This window comes from Gorilla gorilla, chromosome 5 (genome assembly GCF_029281585.2).
Source record: "Gorilla gorilla gorilla isolate KB3781 chromosome 5, NHGRI_mGorGor1-v2.1_pri, whole genome shotgun sequence".
Classification (NCBI taxonomy): domain Eukaryota; kingdom Metazoa; phylum Chordata; class Mammalia; order Primates; family Hominidae; genus Gorilla; species Gorilla gorilla.
Window position 1 is genome coordinate 185,888,347 of NC_073229.2, and position 21,866 is coordinate 185,910,212.

The 21,866-nt window shown below is 41.1% G+C and overlaps 1 protein-coding gene across 4 annotated transcripts in view; it reads right to left on the reverse strand.

Moving 5' to 3' along the window:
- PRKN (parkin RBR E3 ubiquitin protein ligase) overlaps positions 1-21,866 on the reverse strand; it is a 1,379,176-nt gene that overhangs the window by 203,068 nt on the left and 1,154,242 nt on the right. For all 4 annotated transcript variants that reach the window (XM_055391408.2, XM_019029889.4, XM_055391406.2 and 1 more), the window contains one exon: positions 1,733-1,882. In XM_055391408.2, coding sequence (XP_055247383.1) covers positions 1,733-1,882 — 150 coding nt within the window. The remainder of the gene's footprint in view (positions 1-1,732; positions 1,883-21,866) is intronic.

A 21,866-nucleotide genomic window follows, 5' to 3' on the forward strand; every position in this document is an offset into this window, starting at 1 on the left:
TAGAATTTGGAGTTGCTATGCAGTCATAGATAACTAATACACAAACCAACAAACACACCTCCAAAACCAACAAATCAAAACAAATTAAGATAAATTAAGAATATGCTACCTACAATTGCCAAAGGACAAAGAAACCTTGAGAACATAACTATCCTCCTTTAAGTAAAGTTGTCTGCAAACTCTTTTAATCCAAAGACATTACAGCATTTTGATTCACTTCTAAAATAATTTGTCATGATTTGCAGCTTAAGTATGTATGCTATTTACTTATAATTTACTTGTATGAAAAAGGGAAGATAAAGATATTCAAGATTTCACATTACATAAACCCTTCAACATTCTTAAAGCAAGGTCAACAATCAAATGCAAAAGATGGGCCAGCAAAATTCTCTACCTCCTAAGAAAAGTTAAAATCTTAAAATCCAGCTTTAGAGGATGGAACCACAGTAGGCAATTAGCAGGCAGAAGCACACAATTTAGCCAGTAGTTAAAAACAATTCGTTAAAAGCTCATTTTAAAAGATAACATTTGCTAGCATTCTGATCCCAGAGGTTGGCAACCTGCTGAGGCCACACACAATCATTGCAGATAATTCAGCACATGATGATGACTAAGGCTGGAGAGTGTGTCCTGATTTCCATCGTCTCCAGGGAGAGTAAACACTTGAGTTTTCATTCTAATGCAATCACGATTATGAATCCAGAGGTATTTCTTTCCACTTAGGCACCATGGTATCTCATTATTTTTCAACTTCTACTTCCTCTACTCCATTGCTCAACCCAGGGTTTTATGAGCCCCACTGCATGACATACAGGAAGCTTTACTAAGGGGAACCAATGCTAATTTATTTCTAGATGACTTACAGCGCTCAGCCCCAAATCAAGACTGGCTAATACAACTCTGCTATCTGTGCTCCTTCTTGCACAAAACTCCTCATGAAGTTGCAATTTTAAAAGAAATGTTTCTCATCAAAATTCAATAGACTTTTATATGCACATACACTTTCTCACTTTTCCAGGCTGCATGAAATTTAATATCAGGATTATTATCCATTTGTCATTTTAACCTATAATTTAGTAAGCCTTTTTGTGTTTGAGTTATGCTTCTTCCCCCCTTGAGACATCAGCTTGCAGCCATAGATTCATTTGAAAAGCCGGCCAGGTCACATGGTTTGACCTCTTAGAACAAACATTTTCCACATTTCTTATTCTGCTTCCATAAGAGACACCATTAGTTTTGTTCATCTCTATTTAAAATGATTTTTATGACACAATAACATTTCAAGTTTTCCACATTAACCTTCATTTTATTTCTTGAAATACTCAGGCAAACAATGTCACTAAGATGTCGCTGATGGAGAATTCTTTCTCCTTCACTCCTGTCTACTTAAAGGCAACTCTGAAGAAAGAATAAATTTTTGCTCTGGATTAGCTGAGTGCTGGGAGAAAAGTTTAAAAGTCTGGCCTAGTGGCTCACAGCATCTTAAAGTAAGTACTTCCATAAGCAACCAAAGCAGAAAATCTTCATATAACTGTTTTCACCAAAATAAATACATAAATTTTCAAATCTGGAGTCCTATAAAGGAATTTAAAATCTATTTTCTTATACGTAAGTTCAAAGATGTCTAAGTCCAAAGGGAAAATGAAAATAAAATAAAAATATAATCCCAGCCCATGTGCAAAAGCAAACAAGGACAGGAACACACCGCCCCAGGGGTGTGGGCAGTACTCACCCCACAGCCCAGGCCATTGCCCCCTTCGCAGGTGACTTTCCTCTGGTCAGGCTCCGGCAGCAGCCCCGCTCCACAGCCAGGGCGGGGGCATAACACGCCCCCCATCTGCAGGACACACTCCTCTGCACCATACTGCTGGTACCGGTTGTACTGCAAAACCCAAAAAGCAGATTGAGCTTTCAAACTGACTGCATATTTCAGCCAAAGGGTTAGGAGCTACAGTGCATGGGATTTCTTGCTTAACCAGTTTCAGTAAAATAATGCGTGTGTGTGTGTGTGTGTGTGTGTGTGTGTGTGTGTAGGGGGAGGGAGAGGGCCACGGGGTTGATAGGGGAGGACGAATATGGTTCAATGCAGAAAAAGTCTACCAAATTCAACTGGCAAGACATATAAGTGCGTTTACTTTTTGCTTTTTTGTCTTCAGAAAATAGATTTTCCAAAGTTTTGTATTTTATAAGATCGCTTCTACCAACTGTATTTTAACAATCTTATTTCATATACATTTTGAGGAACATATTTAGGTATTAAATGATGAACACTTTTAATACATCGCTATCAATCTTATAAAGCAATATATTTTCATGCCTCTATTTAAAATTCAACAAGGTTTTATACTTATTTTGAAAATCGGCCCAGCATTCCACCTCATAATATTGGCAGCCCACACAATATCAATGAGCTAGAAGAAGACTAATGTTAAACAATCACATTTTCCCTTTATCATTATTCTTATTCTTAAAGCATGATTTCTTGTGTCCCTGACGTCATTTCTTCCTGTTACCGTTTTGCTCAATTTCCTTTAATGGTTTCCCCAGCCTGCAAATAAATTCCAAACTCCATCAGACCATTTTCAAGGTCTTCTTTGTGGCAGCCCTACATTTTTGATCTTACATTATTTGTAATATAAACTCAGATCAAGTCAAATAGGTTTGCTCAATTATTAATTAAATAATGCAACATTTATTGAGAGCCTACTACATTCCAGACTCTATCGAGGCGCTGGGGACACAGCAGTGAATGAACAAACTTCTCCGCCTTCATCCACAGCACTGTAACAGTCAATACCGAGAGGTCAGAATGTCTAGGATTTCCAATGGTGCTAAGTGAGGAAGAAAATAATCAACAGGGAAGAGGGAGAGTCCAAAGAAGGTGGAGATTTCAATTTTAAAGAGGTGATTACGGAATGCCTTACAAAGCAGGTGCCTTTAAGCAAATGTCTGAAGGAGATTAGAAATGCAAGTCACATGGATCCCTGGGGGAATAAGCATTTCAGACAAGCAGAGAATAATACTATAAGGGGCCAGAGCCCCATTGTGCTGATGTGGTTGGCTGTTCAGGGTACAACAAGGGGGGCAGTGGGGCGGAGGCAGAGTGAACAAGGAGGGAAAAAACAGAAGGTGAAGTTGGAGAGTTTGTGAGGATCTAGAATATGTAGTTCCCTGACAGCTGCTTTCAGAACCCTGGGTGTTATTCTGGAAGATACCAGAACCACTGCAGAACTCTGAGGCTGAGGCATGACATAATTTGACTAATATTTTAAAGACATCCACCTGGCTGCTATGTTCGGAATACCCTCTGGAGGGCCAGGGTGTAGGCAGGAAGCAGAGAAGCTTATGTCAACCTCTATGCAAAAGATGGCACTGGCTTGAACCGGGAAGGTAGTGCTGGAGGTAGGATCAGTGTTTGAATTCTGGGTATAAATTAAAGGGAGAAATTGCAGAATTTTCGGTCAGGTTGGATGCCTGGTGTGAGAGGAAATGAGGAGTCACGTGTGAGCGGAGTGTAGTTCCCCATTTCCTGAGAAGACAGGAGGCGGGTAGGGGGTGGGGACAACTGTGGTAGAAGAAAGGGTATGTGTGTGTGCACGTGTGTGTGTGTGTGTGTGTGTGTGTAGGGAGTTGAGGCAAGAAATAATTATTTCTATTGTGCTCATGTTCAGTTTGATAAGCTATTACACAGCGATGTCAAAATTTCCAGTATCTAATTGAATAAATAAGTGTAGTTTAGGGGAAAGGCATGGGTCCTAGATACAAATTTTGAAGTCATTAGCCTGAGCCTCCAATCCATTTTCTCATTCTTCTGTCCCCAGGAAAGAAAGAAAAAGATGACCTGGCCTCCTTGTAAACGTGTGAATGGCATACACATACAGCACCTTTACCAGAAAAGAGGTCTAAGAGTTCGGATGGCAAACAAACTAGAATCTCTGAATTTATGGGGTAAGGCTCTCTGGACAGTGTCATAAGCTGTGCAATTACCAGAGGACACAATGAAGATATTTCATCAAGTAATGAATGATGAGACAGTTTATGTAATTGAGAGGTTGCCTGTGAGTGATTACTGCATAGATTTCTTAGAGGCTTCATACATAACCCCTGCCCACAGCACAGCCCCAAATGCCAAGGAAGGACCTGGGGAGGCCCGCTGGCGACCTGAACGTCTCCAGGTCCTGCCTGAGTCTCAGGATTACCTGCATCCTTGAAATTATTCATAAAGCTCGACACTAGGTTAGATCTATGACACTCTGACCATGTTATGAGGTCAGATGTGATTATCCAACCTCTGCAGGGAAGGTGAGAAAACACCAGCAAAGGAGACTGAGGAGCAGCAGCCTATGAGGCAGGTGAAAACTGAGGAGGACTCAGGTGTCCCGAAAGCCAAGGGAACACATCTCAAGGAGGCTGCCATGATGAGCTGTGGTTGGAGCTGGGTGTGTGGCTGCCACTGCGGTCTTGAAAAGTCATTTCAGTGGAGTCATGGAGCCAGAAGCCTTTGGAATGGAGTCCAGAAAGACTCGGAGGAGAGAAATTCAAAGTGAGAATAGACACTTTTTTAAAGGAGTTTGCCGGAAAAAGGGAGCAGAGATGGGGGTGGCCATTGGATAGGACTCTGGGGTTGTAAAGGATTTTCGAAAATGGAGAAATAACGATATGATACTATGCTGAAGGCAGGACTGAGACGAGAAGCGCAGACGGACAGTGTAAGCCAGAGAAAGAGCCCTGTCCTTGGGTCGGTTGGAGGGGAGGATCTAAAGGATGTGTGGAGGGTTGGCCTTCAGAGGGCAGGCAGCCATCCTTAGGAAGAGGAGGCCCGGCTGAGTGCTTAGGCCCAGGTGCAGACAGACAGAGGGGGTACTGGGATTTGAGGAAGAAGAAACGTATGAGTGATGAAGGAAGGGGAGGGCGGAGGAAGTCGGTATCACTGCCGGGCGGCACCCAGGCCCTCCTGAGGTGGGAGATGATGAATTTAAAGGAAAACTCGTGAGCGGAGTCTTCTGTTTCTCTGCACCAACACTGAGCTGCAAAGGCAAAGTAGAAAGAATGGTGGATTTAAGTTTGGTTGGAGTTTTGCCGGAATTGTAAAAGGAAGCGGGACATCTCTCGATCACCTCCCGCCTATGACTGTAAATGATCTGACAGTGATCCTTCAAGCCCCTCTCCCTCAGCTCTGTTCACCTCCACCTATGACTGGGAATGATCTCAGTTTCCCCCAAGCCCCTCTCCCTCAGCTCTGCACCACCGAACTACTCAACCTACTTTTTTGTCTTGACCTGTCCAAATCCTTCCACATTGAAAAAAAAACCAAAAAACAAAAAACTTTTTATTGTAAATATCACATAGAATAAGCTTAATACATTATAAAGTGACCAACTTTTTAAACACTACCCAGGCCAAGACACAGAACTTTACCAGGGCTGCCTGAAGCCCTCCATGTATCTACTCTCATCACAACACCTTCACCCCTTCCTAAAAGACACCATGGTTTTTTTTGTTTTTTTTGTTTTTGTTTTTGTTTGTTTTTTTTTAGACGGAGTCTCGTTGTTACACGGCTGGAGTACAGTGGCGCAATCTCGGCTCACTGCAACCTCCATCTCTTGGGTTCTAGCAATTCTCCTGCCTCAGCCTCCCAAGTAGCTGGGACTACAGGTGTGTACCACCACACCCAGCTAGTTTTTGTATTTTTAGTAGAGACGGGGTTTCACCATGTTGGCCAGGATGATCTCGATCTCCTGACCTTGTGATCTGCCTGCCTCAGCCTCCCAAAGTTGTAATCACTTTCTTGTTTTTCTTTATCACTCAAGGTTCATTTCTAAACACTACAGTTCATTTTGTCTGTTTTAAAGATGTGTTGTTTAGTCCATCACCCTCCATTGTCTTTTTTTCCTTGCAATTTATCTGTTGAAGAAAGCAGGACACATGACCTACAGAGTTTCCCAGTCTTCATTTTGCTGATTGTATCCAATGTTGCAGTTTATAATGCACCTTGATAATTTTTTTCCTATAAATTGATAATTCATCTATAGGCTTCATTTAATTCAGCTTCTTTCCTTCCTTCTTTCCTCTCTCCCTACCCCCTCTCTTTTCCTCCTTTTTTCCTTCCTCCTTCATTCTCTTCCCTTCCTCCTTTTTTGGTCCCTCCCTCTATCCCTCTGTCCTCCTTTCTCCTCTTCCTTCTTTCTGTCTCTCTGTAATACTACTTCATAGATGGTGTTTTGTACTTCTATCAGGAAGATCATAATGTCTTTCTCTCTTCTTGAAAGCTTAGCAGTCATTAATATTCAGTAACTAGATTAATTTATTGGGATTGAAAAATGATATTTTAATTCAAACATTCCTTCATTTATTAGTTAGAATACTTCTATTTTTTGGTTATCCAGTGGTATTGTTTGAATAGGAAAGGCAGGATAAAATATTTGAATCTGTTTTTCAATGAACATTTATAAACTCATAAACTTAAACATATTATGTGTTAAGTGTGTTTTAACTCAATGCAGTGATTTCCTTCTTGAAGCACAACTATCTCTTCTCTGGCCAATGGCAATCCTATCAAGATGAGTTTCCACAACATGATCCTGACACCATTCAATAGCTTCCTCGCTATCTGCTGTGGAAAATTACTCAGGTTCATCTTATACATTTCCTGCTCCAGGCCAGGAATTGCCTACTTTTAAAAGAAGCACTGCTTCTTAAAAATTTCAAGACCATAAATTGGGTGCTAGGCATGTTCAGTGGTCCTAAGGTAGTCATTGTTTCTAAGTCCTCTCAGTTCTTACTTTGAAGGACAGGTATCTCAGAACTACAAGGTTTTTACTTAACATTTTCTGTTTTACCTCTGTTGCTCCTTTCTTCCACACTGGTTCTCAAGAACACAGAAGATGACATAATTACAATATTCCATAATTGCTCATTTGCTTTTTCTCACATTACACAATTTCAGAATAACAATACCATCACTGTGCCTATGATTTCTGAAAACTTCAAATATGTTTTCATATGCTCTACTCATTCTCCCACAAAATTTTTAAAATAATTATACTGTATCCACACTGTTAACATATGTGGCCATTTCAAACTATGCTGTCTTTCTCTTAACCTTCATGTTATCTTACTTCTATACACACACACACACACACACACACACACGCATGCAGGCACAACCATCAGTACTTATGTTGATGGTTGATGTTTTCCCCGTAATTTTGATTGCTTGAATCTTGTTCTCTAGTAAATTCCTCAGGAAGGGTTCCTGGGAAATACAGTCACTGAGTTCTTCCATAGTAACAGTTTATTTAGGGCTTTTATTCTTGATAATGAGTTTGGCTGCATAAAAAATCTTTATATTATACATAAAAAGAATATATGGAATTATAGTTTCTTACAGTATACATATAAGGAATATACAATCCTGATATACATACAGGGATTGTATATATATATATATATATATATATATATACACACACACACACACACACACACACACACACTTATATTTATACATAGTTCCCCCTTGAGTATCTGAAATCTCTTACTTCATGTTCTTCTGGTATAAAATATTATGGATAAGCCTGAAAATAATGTTTTTTTCCTTTGTAAATTAATTGCCCTCTTTTGCCTAGATGCCCAAGGAATTTTTTCCATTTCTTTAGAATCCAGGAATTTTGTTAGAGTATATCTTGGTGCTGGTCATTTTTGGATCAATTTTCACAAGCATACTGTGTCAGGAAAGTTGTACTGAATTTAGCTTTTAGGGTTCACTTTGTTCAGTTGCTTTGATGTTTTTCTTATGTCATTTCTAGTATACATATATTGGATCTTCTTTACCTCACTTCTAATTCCAACAGCTTATCTCAAATCCCTTTTTAATTTTCTTATTTGTGTTTTTTAGAATTTTCTTCACTTTTCATTTTCTATTTCTTTTAAGACAATATCTATTATATGTATTTGTGTAATTTCCTAATAATTTCCTAATAACTTGGTTCACCTTGAAAAGGTTATTTTGGCTTTCCTCTGATTTGAGACATTCTTCCATTGTCCATAAGGATGCTATTTTGTTCTACATTCACTGCATCATTTTAATAGCCCTGTACGGGACTGAACCTTGCTTCTTTTCTGTTAGAGTTTTACCTTGTTCCTTTGCTGTTGCTCAGTTTTACATGAAATTAGTTCTCCTGAAATTTTACAAAGAGGTAGGATTCAGAAAAGCTGTAGACTTTTCTGTTCTGGTGTTTTAGGCAGTGTTCAAAAATATGGGGGCTTCCTTTATGCAATCTCACAACTCTGTTACCCCATTTTTAACCGGACTATCTCCTTCCTTTTTTTCTCTTCTATTTTGAGCAAATTTCTGCTCAGTGTGGGGCTTTGTCCTGAGGAGGGCCTTTGCCTGGGTAAATCTGGTGAGTGCATGAGACCTAAAGTGCTCCAAGCCCTTTAAACCTTATTACAGACTTTTGCACTCATTCCTCTATTCTTTTGTGCATCCACATGGCCTGAGTTTGGCGTAGTATCTTGTCAATAGTTTGTAGACAGTAAATAATTATAAATTAATAAAATCTAACTCCATTAAGTGACAATTAATTAAATAATTCTAATAAGATAATCAATAGCCATGGAAATTAATAACAGTAACTCAGGATTATTTTACCTACATAAATAATTTTTTAAAATAAGTTGCTCTTAAGTAATTGACTATTTTCTCATTTGACAACACATCACCTAGTCTATTTAATTTAGTTAGTTAATTTTATTACTATGACAATAGCTTTTATCTAGGAAGAAGTTAATGTATGGACAAAGTCCAATAACAATTTAGAAATTCTTGTTGACTGCATTCATAGTGGTCTCAAATATTGATGGAATTTTAAAAATTATGTCCCCCTTTCCATTCATTAGCTAGGGAATTTATAAAAATTATTGCTATTTACTTTGTTTATGATAAACTCACTTGTTGACTGCATTCATAGTGGTCTCAAATATTGATGGAATTTTAAAAATTATGTCCCCCTTTCCATTCATTAGCTAGGGAATTTATAAAAATTATTGCTATTTATTTTGTTTATGATAAACTCAAGAGCATTTGAGCATACAATTCCTTTTTCAAAGGAAGACAAATATTTTAACATATGCGCCTGGGAATTTCTGATGATTAAAAAGTACACACAATACCTGAAATACGCCTATTGAAAGTATTACTTTTCAAAATTAACATTGTGACATTTATAAGAAAAACACTGACCTGGAACAAAGAATGTGCTAGTATTTGTAGAAAGCTTAATATACGAAGGAAATAATTTAGTCATGTAATTACATATAATTAGCAAAGATCCTTACTTAGTTACCTTCGAGATATAATCCACAGTTTTCATAGATCCTTTTAACCATTTACTGGCACAAAGTTGAAAGCACATTAACGGAGATTTGTGACAAACTAGCACTAATACAGAATACTGTATTTATCTCAGTATAAAATATGTGTGATAATGGTAAAGTAACTAATAAATCTACCCCAGTTGTTGGAAGGGAACAAACACTTCCCTTGATATTCTTGTACTGGTTCCAAGGGCTTTTTTACTTATCAATATTGAATAGTATTTTATAAACAGACTAACTTGGAGGAATGTGATTAATTTATAATGTGAACTGGGTTTATATAGAGTCCACCCTCAACTGAGCTCAAAAGTGGAAAAATCACTCATGCATGTTTTGTCTATGGAATGCACGGTGAGCATCTGTGTGTGTGTAGATATGCTAATATTTACACGTCAAACTATATTGACAGTTTTAAGCTATTAAAAATAGTTTGCAAATTTCTAGATATGCTTTCATAAAGTGAATAATCCACAGACAACTAAAATAATTTTGAATTGATTGTACAATATTTGCAAAAATTTTTGAAAATAAATGTAAATATTCACAAAGAATACTACTCTGAACCTAAGGAAAACAATAACTGTTTTTCTCCTGTATTTTATCAGATTATAGCAAAAAATACATTTCATTAGTATGCGTTATGCAGGTAGAATCCTGACTCACTGCTATACTTTCTATTTTATTTCTTTGGGGAGTAAATTATTCAGTCTTTATGTGAATGCTCATGGATTACCTTAAGAACAAACAGTATTCATTTTAAAGCATAAAATTCATAGAAGTTTCAAAAAACTCGTATTTTAAGAATTTAAATAATGGGTCATGGGAGAGTATAATGAAATAGATATTGTATTTTGTTAGTCTGCAGACAGTTAGGAGACCTGTATTTGGGTAGAAAAGTGTTCTATCATGAAGGAATGGTTGCACGTTCAAGCCCCAGAAGGGCCAGTGAACTTCCCCTTTCTTGCTGGCTGTTGACTGCATGTTAAGTACATTAAAGGAACATGGGTAGTCACCTGAGAAGTGTGGCTATGGGGAAACCAAGCGTAAACATCCCCCACCACTGAAACACCATCCAAAAGGCCTCTCCTCTGTAGGAGAGGACAGGCTGCTTCATTCTGATGCTTAATTTGCATGCTTTCATAGAAAAAGAAAAAAAGAATCTAATTTTAAAAACTACAAGAAATGTGAAGTACAGGGATCCTAGGTAAAACTCAAGTCTGAGAAAAATGGCAAACGTTCTGTCAAAATGAGTCAATGCTTGCCAGCCATCCAGGAGCTATGTGGCCCCCTTTCAGGTCCTCCAAGCTAAGGAGGTTGATTTTGTGCTGTCATAGTGTTTCCCAGAGTATCCTTTTGGGGGCACTCAGGTACAGCTCTTGGGTCTCCTTTGCTTCCCCACACCACTCCATAAATTATAGCTCTTGTTACATCTCAGCCAAAAGCACTTCGGGGACTCCCTCCCTGGGCTTCTCCCTCAATCCCTCCTAGAGCAGAGGGGTCCTGATCAGGCTTCTGTTCACTGAGCTACTGCTGTGAACCAAACCACGGCACCGACACTTTGCTGCTCGGTTAATTCTCTGTCCACTCTGTGAAGTGATGGATGTGGCCTCGGAGCCACAAAGAAGTGCCATCTTTTGCTGACATCCACACAGGCAGAGAACCCACAGTGCTGCATTAGAACTAAGGCTGAAACTTTCAAGACCACGCTTTCCACAATACCCAGCTGCCTCTTTCTCTTATTCCCTTTTATTAAAAAAAATTCAGTCAGGTATAGTGACTCATGCCTGTAATCCAAGCACTTTGGGAGGCTGACGTGGGAGGATCGTTTGAGACCAGGAGTTTGAGGCCAGCCTAGGCAACACGGCAAGACCCCATTTCTACAAAAAATTAAAAAAAAATTTACCTGGGCATGGTGGCATGTACCTGTAGTCCCAGCTACTCAGGAGGCTGAGGTGAGAGGATCATTTGAGCCTAGAAGTTCAAGGCTTCAGTGAGCTGTGATCACACCACTGCACTCTAGCTTGGGCAACAGAATGAGACTTTCTCAAAAAAAAAAGAAAAAAGAAAAAAGAAAATTCAGCTCACTATTCCCCTGTCATCTTTTAGAAACTAATGAAAAATAGTTTATTATAGAACTTCCTCTTTGGAATAAAAAAACTATAATAACGTCAGAGAGGAACATCAGCTTATGATTTAGCCATTTCTCCTTGCTATGCAGATAATGTCCCATTTTCTATATGCATTAGAAATTTTTTTCAAAAAAGAAGCACTCCTTAGATTGTCAGTAATCTTCATCTTCCTTTTTTTTCATTTGCAGGTAGTTAGCCTGAGAGCATCTGTGACAGCCTAAGGGGTGGCCCCCATGACCCTGCTGTTTTTCTTCTCTATTCTGTTGCTAATAATGTTTTCTTCATCCCTGAACATCTGTCAGCTACTGATGAAGTGAATTGGCTACAGAAAGGGCTGGACCTTGTTAATTGCATAGAAAAAACTATCAAGATGGCTGAAATCAAATGCAAAGAGGCAACATCAAACAAGACCTAAAAAAAAAAAAAAACCAATAAACAAAAAAAACAAGCAACAGATCATATCCGGAAGCACAGTTTAAGAAGTTTTTGGTTTTTTTTTTTTTCCAGATATTTCAGGTGACTCAATGCCAAAAAGCATCTCATCTTCTAGTAGTTGTGGAATCTTCTGGAAAAGAGATCCAAATCAACTGGCTTCCTTGTCCCCTCTCCATGTGTGACACGGAGCAGCACCCACTGGAAGGGGAGGGCTACAAAGGCTGTTTTCCTCACAAGAATTCCTACAGCTGATGTGACTTCAGAGACTCCTGTAGACTATGGAAACAGCATGGTGAAGCGTCTCCTGATGGAGCACACTGCAGAAAGCAGGGTTGTCTGTGGCTGTAAATTATTTCACTCTTTGCTCTTGTCCCAGAGAAACAGCGTTAGGATAGCACCTAAATCTGCAAATCCAAGAGACTTGCCCCTCAGATAAATGAGCGTTGCCTCTGCCTTCCTTCAAAGGAGCTGGGGCACAGGTCACTGCCACCATCCTCCTTCCTGGCTCCCTAGGCTTTTTCTTTCCCTGAATTCAGTATTTTCACCTCTCTTCCTTCTGCTTATTCTCTAGAAGCCCTTTGTCCAGTCCTGAAGCAACTGCGATGGTTTCTAGGTGATTCTGAGGGAAGGGTGACATGTCATTGTCTGGAAGTTTTGTGTAAGGCTACGGGTGGGGCAGTGAAATGGGTTAGCTCCACTGAGCATTTAATGATCTAATTAGAACTTGGATGAACCAAAATATTTTTTAAAATCATCTGGATTGTATTAGATGGCTTCATATTTATAACTATCTGAAATGGACAAGCCTCTAACACTGAGGAAGCCTTTTGGGGTGAAAGCCGAGAAGCTGCCTTAATGCCAAAGCACACCTGAGCACAGGTAACAACAGCCAGGTGCTCTGGATGTCCACCTACGTCCCTCCAAAGATCATCACAATGCATCCCTCATGCCCCACATCATTGCTTCAGAGGCTCAAGCTCCTGTCATTCTTATCACCCAAACTCTCAGTCCCATATGGGTCCATACGTTTCCTAATATCAGCCAATTTCCATGCTTCCCTCTCTCCTAAGCCCTTTTTCTGTGTCCCCTGAAATTCCTGTTCATGATAAACTAACTGCCCTGTATAATCAGCCTTTTGAAAGGTTTCCCTGTCCACACTGACTTAACTGAAACTGATCCATCTCCCTTGCAACCTTTTCAAGTGAAGGCTGCTTTTCATTTCATATTCACATCTTTCAAGGCCAGAGGTGAAGATGGTTGTCCCTTGGCTCCTTAACGATGCCCCCAAATGCTTGGGTTCCTCTCCCTTGTAAAACCCACCACTCCTTTGAGACCCATGCTTCACCCTCACCTCCTCACTGCTGCCCCCTGATCTCCTGGACGCAGCCCCTCATTCTTGAAGACTGTAGCTTCAGGCTGTTCTCACCTTTTCCCCGATTCTTGTCATCATTCTGGGGACTTGAACTGCTGTATGAATAAGCCACCATCAATCTATTCTTTCTGTTTTACCTTCTCATCCTGCTGACCTTTTTCTCATCCTTCTATTCGCACGGTCCATCCCCAGGCTCTGTCATCCTGAGAAATTGTACCACCTCTGAAATCCCAATTCCAAATATGTCTCTTTCTGATGATCACCTCTTATCTTTCCAAATCTCTTGCTAAAGTATGAACATTGCTTAAATTCTTCAACTTCATCAAGACGTCTAATTAATTGGCCCCATATTTCCTCTCCAGCCATGGGCCTCTCCAGGCCCACCTTCCTTCCTGGTCTGACAGCTTCTGTCATCTACCACCAGAAGCATTGCCTGGAAAACACAGATTTCCGTGGTCTTCTTTATCTGATGGCAAAATTCCAGGCCTGGAAAACATCACCTCCACCTTCCCTGGGCGTGTACCCCTGCAGCTGAACACAATGGCATGATGGCTTTCTCTTAAATAATGGACCACAAACTTCAAATGGGCATTTACAACTTCCTCAAGATTGTATTGTGTTTCTCTAGTGACATGTTCTCTCTTCTTTCTTCCCCTCAACCCGCCGAAAAAAGGGGTGAAATAAAAAAGATGAAATGAGGATAGTTACAAAAGCATAGGAGATAGAAGTTTTTCCATAGCAAGGGTAAGAAATATTTTTATAAATGTTGGTAATAGTTATGATAATTAGTAGAATTAGGATAATAGTGAAGTAGTTATAGAAGAAAATGAATTTATTACTTTTATTTGGAGTTGCACCAATTTTTTGGTCCCTAAGAGCAATGTAGGTAGGACCTGCCTCTCTCTAGCCATCCATACTTTATATTTCACTGAGGAGAGAGGAATCATGGCTGATGTCCTGATGTGCTCAACAGATGTTTCCTAAGCACACTCTAAGTGTCAAGTACTCTTCTATGTGGAAGACACAGCAGTGAAAAATGACATCTGCCTTCATGGAGCCATCATACTGCATCTCTCCTCTTCACATCCCTGCAACTATGAACACACCTGCACCTGCACTCACCCTCTCCAGCCCCTCTCACAACACAAAAAGTGGCCTTCCTCCTGTTAGGGGCCGATTCCTCCCTCTCTGCTGGATCTGAGCCCTTCTTCCCTTCCAAAGTACTTCCCTTCTTCAGTTCTCGGATCTCTCTCTCAAATTACCAGGTAATTCATCTCTATGGAATCCTTCCTGTGAGTGTAAAACAAGTTCTGGCCCTTCAATCTTTAAAGAACTGTCTTGTGGTTGCTGCATTTCTCTTTCTCTTCATAGCAAACCCTCTAGAAGGAATTATCCTCCCCTTCTGTTCACTCTTCATCCCATAAAACTCTGGCTCCTGTCTTTACGCATCCGCCAAAACTGCTCATTATGGTCATTCGTGACTTTTGCCACAGTGCCACAGGTGAAGGACGCTCCCTGACCTCATCTTCTGCAAACTCTCAGTAGCATTCAACACAAACCACCATTCCTCCTCTGGAAGCCCCGCCTTCTCAGCTTCCCCGACACCATAAATCACCATTCCTCCTCTGGAAGGCCCACCTTCTCAGCTTCCCCAACGCCATAAATCAGCATTCCTCCTCTGGAAGCCCCGCCTCCTCGGCTTCCCCAACACCATAAATCAGCATTTCTCCTCTGGAAGGCCTGCCTTCTCGGCTTCCTCAACACCATAAATCGCCATTCTCCTCTGGAGGACCCGCCTTCTTGGCTTCCTCAACACCACAAATTGCCATTCCTCCTCCGGAAGGCCCGCCTTCTTGCCTTCTCAGCTTCCTCAACACCATATGGCCCTGGATTGTCTTCTACTTTCCTTGAGGTTCCTTCTTGGTCTCCTTTGTTGGTTGCTGCTCTTTACCCAATTTCCAAACATTGGTGTTCCTTAGGGTTCATCCAATCATGGTCTCTCCTTTCTTGGCTTCTTCTGAGAATCCCCATGGGTTTAAAATTTCCTCTACATGCTGGTAATTCCCAAGTTATCTCTCCATCTCGGACCTCACGTCTCACTGTCCTCCAAGCTCCCACTCACACATCCAAGTCCCAACTTACCTCCTTCTCCATGCTTCAGGCATAGCAAATGTGTTCAGAATTGAAGCTCAGATCCCATGCCTCTGATCTCACCTGCCCCATTTTGCTCATCTCAAATAGAACTTTCAAACTCCTTCCTTTCCCTGACCCACAGCCAGTCAGTCACCAAGTCCTTGAATTCTGCCTCTCAAGATTCACTTCTTTTTGTCTCCGCTGCCAACTGTCTTAATCCAGAGCCTCTCCATATTGCAACAAGATTGACATACTCAAAATGTAATTTGGATAATGCTAACCCCTTGCTTAAACCTTCAAGGATTTCCCACTAAACTCAGAACAAAACCCATATGCTTAACCCTGGCGTCCTTGGTCCAGGTGGCCTTCATCTTTTGGCACTGTCCTTCCTGCTCAGTATTTTCCAGCCACCTTGATTTAATTTAGTGTCTTGAATAAAGCAAGCTCTTCACCTCCTTGGGGGCACTGGATGTGTGCTTTCCTCTGCTTGGGATGCTCTTCTGCCCACTCCCGTAATGCTAGCTCCTTCAATAGCTGGTGTCCCCTCAACGCTTAGTCTCAGGGCTCCTCAACTACCCCTCATCTAAAGTAGGTGACATCCCTATTTGTTTTCATCCTAGCATCAATTATGATCAGTAACTGTGACTTCCTCATTTACTATTTTATCCAACACTAGCACAATAATAGTACAAGAAGGTATTCAATACATTTTTGTTGAATGGATAAAGGTTATTTCCATAACATTTTGGTGATTAAACCTAAGGTGGAGGAAGCTGGTATAAATGGAGGTACTTCTGAAATGCAATTGGTTCAAAGGCCCTACAAACCTATTGACTCCAGACATCACACCTGATTTCTGAAGGGCTCACGTGGAACTGCAGAGTGACTTTAGGTTCCTACAATGTGATAATGTCTTTGCCAAAGAATTTGGACTAGGGGGAAGGAGTGTTGAAAGGTGCTCTATGAATATGAATTGTGAACACAAATCAGAGAAGGGGCTAAGAAGCTAATATAAATGTATTATTTTAAGGAGTTTATTTTTATTTTGGGAAGGCAATGATACATAGTGTTTAATTTTTAATCCAAATCTAAAAAATCAAGATACCTACTAAAGATCAACGAAAACAGAAAGGAACCACATACAAAGAAATTAGACGTCTGCTGTGGGTCTCTGCCATACAGTAATGAATTAGTAATTAACCAGCATTTTTGTAGGTTTTATCAACTCACTTACTAAGTGAGTATTATGCTTACTTTACTGTCTATTTTGTTGCCACTATGTAAAGCTGGAATATAAACAGCATTTAAAATCAGAGGAATTTTAGTATAGCACAATATTTGCAACTTACTTGGCAACCTATTTATTTACAAATATTCTAAGAGATGATTGAGCTTCCCTCTCCCTTGTCTACAAAAAGCTAAGTTAGAGAAACAAAAATGATTTGTCCAAGGATGCTTGTAACAGACATTAATATAAACATTTTATTTTATCAAATGATAACAGTTGCCTCAAGCATCCAGTGAGATCCCAAGAGTTTCACCAGCTCCTGGAGCAGTTGCCCCCACCGCTGGTAGGAATGCTGGGACAAGAGCTCTCTGCTTCCTCTCGGGAGCCTCATTGCCACCATCTGCCTAGAGGCCAGTAGGTCTTGTCATGAATAATCAGGATATAAACATCCCTGACTGATATGCTCTGTTCATGACAGTCACCAAAGAATGCCTGACTCCTGTTCCAACTCTCCAGGCTGAGCCCCAAGCTCCACATCCACTCTGTGTATCCTTTTTCCTACCACATATTCCAGCTGCCCCAAACCCCGAGACCCTTCCCCCATGCTTGGGGAACTCATGGGCAATCAGCAGTAACTGCCCTATGACTGCAATCTGCTTTCTCAATGTTTTTCTTACATTCTTCCCTAACTGAAACAGGCGTGTACCCGAGAACAGTACTTCGCCTGCAGCACCCTCAAATGTTTTTGTGTCTGCAATCCCAGTACCACAAAGCATTGCTCTACAGTGTTGTAAGTAAAACATTTTCCATTTCTCCTTCTAAAGCCCTCCAACTTTCCATTTCAACCCATCAGCCTACACCATGCACTATTTCCCCTTCTGCTGTCAGCTACTGACATCCATTTCTCTCTCTCTCTCTCATTTCTCAAATCTTCAGTTTGCAATTCTGGAAGATCTCAGCGTGCACAGGGGTGGTACTCCCAACTCTCCGACTTCCCAATTCCATGACCTCAACTTCTCTCATCACCTTGTCCTCCATCTGAAATCAGACACACAGCCTCCCTAGGCCTCCTCCGACCTCGTCGGTGCTGACCATGCAGCTCCTCCACAAGCTCGATGTGAAGTCTTTCATTCTTTGGCCAATGCCTGTTTGTCCAGTTCAACCCCTCTAGTACTCAAATCCCGAAAGTTCTTTGAGCCACTGGCATCTGTAACCAACTTTCCCTGTCCTCTCTCTCATCTGGGTTCTCTGCTTGCCCAGCTGAAATTTCATGGTCAGTCGTAATCACTCCCTTAGATTCACCCTCAGCTTACACTGTTGTTGTAACACTGTAAGATGAGATCCACCCTCAGCTTCTTAGCCTCCCTCTTGTTTTTGTTACATTTTGACCGCAAAACTTCAATGCCAGTGCCTTTCCTGCATCTGTGCCTACACAGATGAGTATGTCAGAAAAACACCCAGTGGATTGACCTCACTCCAAATTCAACCATTTCCCAAGTTTATTCCCTCCTCATCCTCCTAAATGACAATTTCATTATCCTCTCCTGACATGGTTTGGCTGTGTCCCCACCCAAATTCTCATCTTGAATTGTAATCCCCATAATCCCCATGTGTCAAGGGCGGGACCAAGGGTGGAAGTGATTGGATCATGGGGATGATTCCCCCCATGGTGTTCTCGTGATGGTGAATGGGTCCTCACAAGATCTGATGGTTGTATAATTGGCTGGCATTTCCCCTGCTTGCACTTTTCCCTCCTGCCGCCTTTTGAAGAAGGTACCTTGCTTCCCCTTCGCCTTCTGCCATGACTGTAAGTTTCCTGAGGCCTCCCCAGTCATGTGGAACTGTGAGTCAATTAAACCTCTTTCCTTTATAAGTTACCCAGTCTCAGGCATTTACTTATAGCAATGTGAGACCAGACTAATACATCTCCTTTCCCTCTAAAACTCTTCCCCCATCTGTACTCTCAGCTGATGTCCTAGCTTCCTGTTTCACCAAGAAAAGAGAAACAACCAGCAGAGACCCTACGGAAGGTTTACCATCAAATCCAATGCTCATACGTCTGTGCCTGCATATTCTGTCTCCTCCACTGTTACCAGGCGGAACTGGCCACTCTCTTGTCCAAGCCCATGCCTACATCCAAGGACACTGCTCCTGAATTCTCCCTTCCCCCTTCTGCATCATCAATCTCCCAATTCCTCTACTGAATCATTACCATCAGTACATAGACATGCTGCAATTTTTCCCATTAAGGTCATTTTCTTATCTCCATCCCTCAGCTACCTCATTTCTTTGCTTTCCTCTTCAGCTAAGTTCCCAGTTGCCAAAATTAAAATGTCTGTATTTGCAGTCTCCCACTCTTTGGTTCACCTCTCACATGAATCCATTCGAGGCAGGCTTTCCCCTCACTGTCCATGGTCAAGGTTACCAAGGACCTCCACATTGTGGAGTCCAGTGTTCATTTCTCATCCTTGTCCTTCTTGCTGAGCATAGGACACAGATCATGATTCCTCCTCCTAAAGATGCCTTCTTCCTTTGGCTCCCAGGTCATGATACCTGCCTGGATTTTTTTCCCACCTTATTATCATTATTATTTTTCTGAGACAGAGTCTCACTCTGTCACCCAGGCTGGAGTGCATTGGCACGATATTGGCTCACTGCAACCTCCGCCTCCCAGGCTCAAGCAATTCTCCTGCCTCAGCCTCCCGAGTAGCTGAGATTACAGGCACCCGCCACCACACCCAGCTAACTTCTGTATTTTTAGTAGAGACAGGGTTTCGCCATGTTGGTCAGGCTGGTCTCAAACTCCTGACCTCAGGTGATCCATTCGCCTTAGCCTCCCAAAGATCTGGGATTACAGGTGTGAGCCACCACACCTGGCCTCCTCCCACTTTATTGCAACCCTATCTTATGCAATGTGGTCCTCCCTCTTTGTTTTGCTCAGTCCTCCTCCCCTCCCCTCCACCAGTCACACTTGTTTCTGGACTATTATGAATGTTAAAGCCAGGCACATGATCACATTGGAGCCTCTGTTGTTGCTTCATCCACTCTGTGGAAATCGCCTTTCCCAGATGTCACCATGAGGCTTCTCTGGATACCTTTCAGTCTTTATTCACCTGTCACCTGCTCAGTGAAACTTTCCCTGACCACCTTATATAAAATTTCACCTCTTCCTCCAGTATTCACTGTCCTTGTTTGTGTGTGTGTGTGTGTGTGTGTGTGTGTGTGTGTGTGTGTGTGTGTGTGTGTGTGACAGAAGCTCGCTCTGTAACAAAGACTAGAGTGCAGTGGCACAATCTTGGCTCACTGCAACCTCCACCTCCTGGGTTCAAATGCTTCCCATGCCTCAGCCTCCAGAGTAGCTGGGATTACAGGCGTGCACCACCATGCCTGGCTAATATTTTGTATTTTTAGTAGAGATGTGGTTTCACTATTTCACTATGTTGGCCAGGCTGGTCTCGAACTTCTGGCCTCAAATGATATGCCTGCCTTGGCCTCCCAAAGTGTTATCATTACAGGTGTGAGCCACCACACCTGAGCGCTGTCCTTTTTCATTTCCTTTTTCTCCATAGCAATGATAGCCATCTAACATAATATACACTAAATGCGTTTATGTGTATATAATATGGTTTTCTTTAAGTAGAATATGGAGATTTTTCACTCCTCTATCCCTATAACCTAGGATGGTATATAGCACATAGTAGGTACTCAGTAAGTATCAGCTGAAAGAAAGAAGGAAGTGTGTGTATGTCTGCATGTGTGTGTGTGTGTGTGCGCGTGTGTTTGTGTTTTAGGAAATAGAGATCAATATTGCTGTGATGCACTATATTGCCAAAACTAATCGTAGTGATATTAATTTTGATTATGGCTCAATTAAATTTCTAGGAGAATGCAAAGTGGCCTGACCTTTACAAAGCAGATCTGAGGAGATGATTACTGTTGGCTTCTTTCCTTACTAATTACTCATGGACTCTAAAACAAAAATGGAAACACTGCAAATATCGGTACAAGTTTGAAGAGAAGACTCTATTATCTGAGCAGAACTGTCAGGGTAACAACCAGTGATTCTTGCTTTAAGAAGTCTTTAGGCTTTCACTGGAAAATGGCTGTGAGATGCAGGTGTCTTCACAAGGAGTTATGTTTGGGAGAGTCAGTTGTCAACTTTTACCTGCAATACGGGATAACTGATTTCACTTGTATTTGAATATACGTTTATGCCTGCTATTCTGGAAACTCACAATATAGAAAAATGAAGGGAATGTACTGTAATTCTCTAACTCCAGGATGTGGCAGTGATTCCAGTTTCTTATCCTCTCCTTACTAATCCTTTTGTTTTTATTCTCATATTGGAAATGGGCAGTTTTACTCTGCCACATACATACACCAAACAAAAACACACAAACCAAAAACTCATTGATGAAAGTGAGCTGCCACATCTCCATTTGCATATTTCCTGGTCAAAGTTGGCAGAGACAATCTTTAGGAGTAAAAATAAATAACACTGGGCTGGGTGTGATGGCTCACGCCTGTAATCCCAGCACTTTGGGAGGCAGAGGCAGGCGGATCATGACGTCAGGAAATCGAAACCATCCTGGCTAACACGGTGAAACTCCGTCTCTACCAAAAATATAAAAAATTAGCTGGGTGTGGTGGCGGGCGCCTGTAGTCCCAGCTGCTCAGGAGGCTGAGGCAGGAGAATGGTGTGAACCTGGGAGGCGGAGCTTGCAATGAGCTGAGATCATGCCACTGCACTCCAGCCTGGGCGACAGAGCAAGACTCTGTCTCAAAAAATAAATAAAATAAAATAAATAACACTGGAAGTTAGGTCAATCAGCCTTTTGCCAACTCTTTAGTGTATTTTAAGGATAACTTGACACCTAGATTTAACATACTAATACAGAGTTTGTAGTTCCATATAGGGATCAAGAAACGTATTTTTAAGCATTCCATACTATATATGTGTGTACATATATATAATATTTAGCACCCTGAATTATTTACTTAGCATATCTATTTAAATTATGACATGCCTCACCGAGCACAACGCAGCATTTAAATAATCCACTTCAAATGGTCACCCTTTGTATAGACGTCACATGTTCATACCCACATACAAAAGGCTGCCATGAAATACAGATAACAAACACCCAATACAAAAACCTGGTAAAAAAAAAAAAAAAAAAAAAGCTCACAC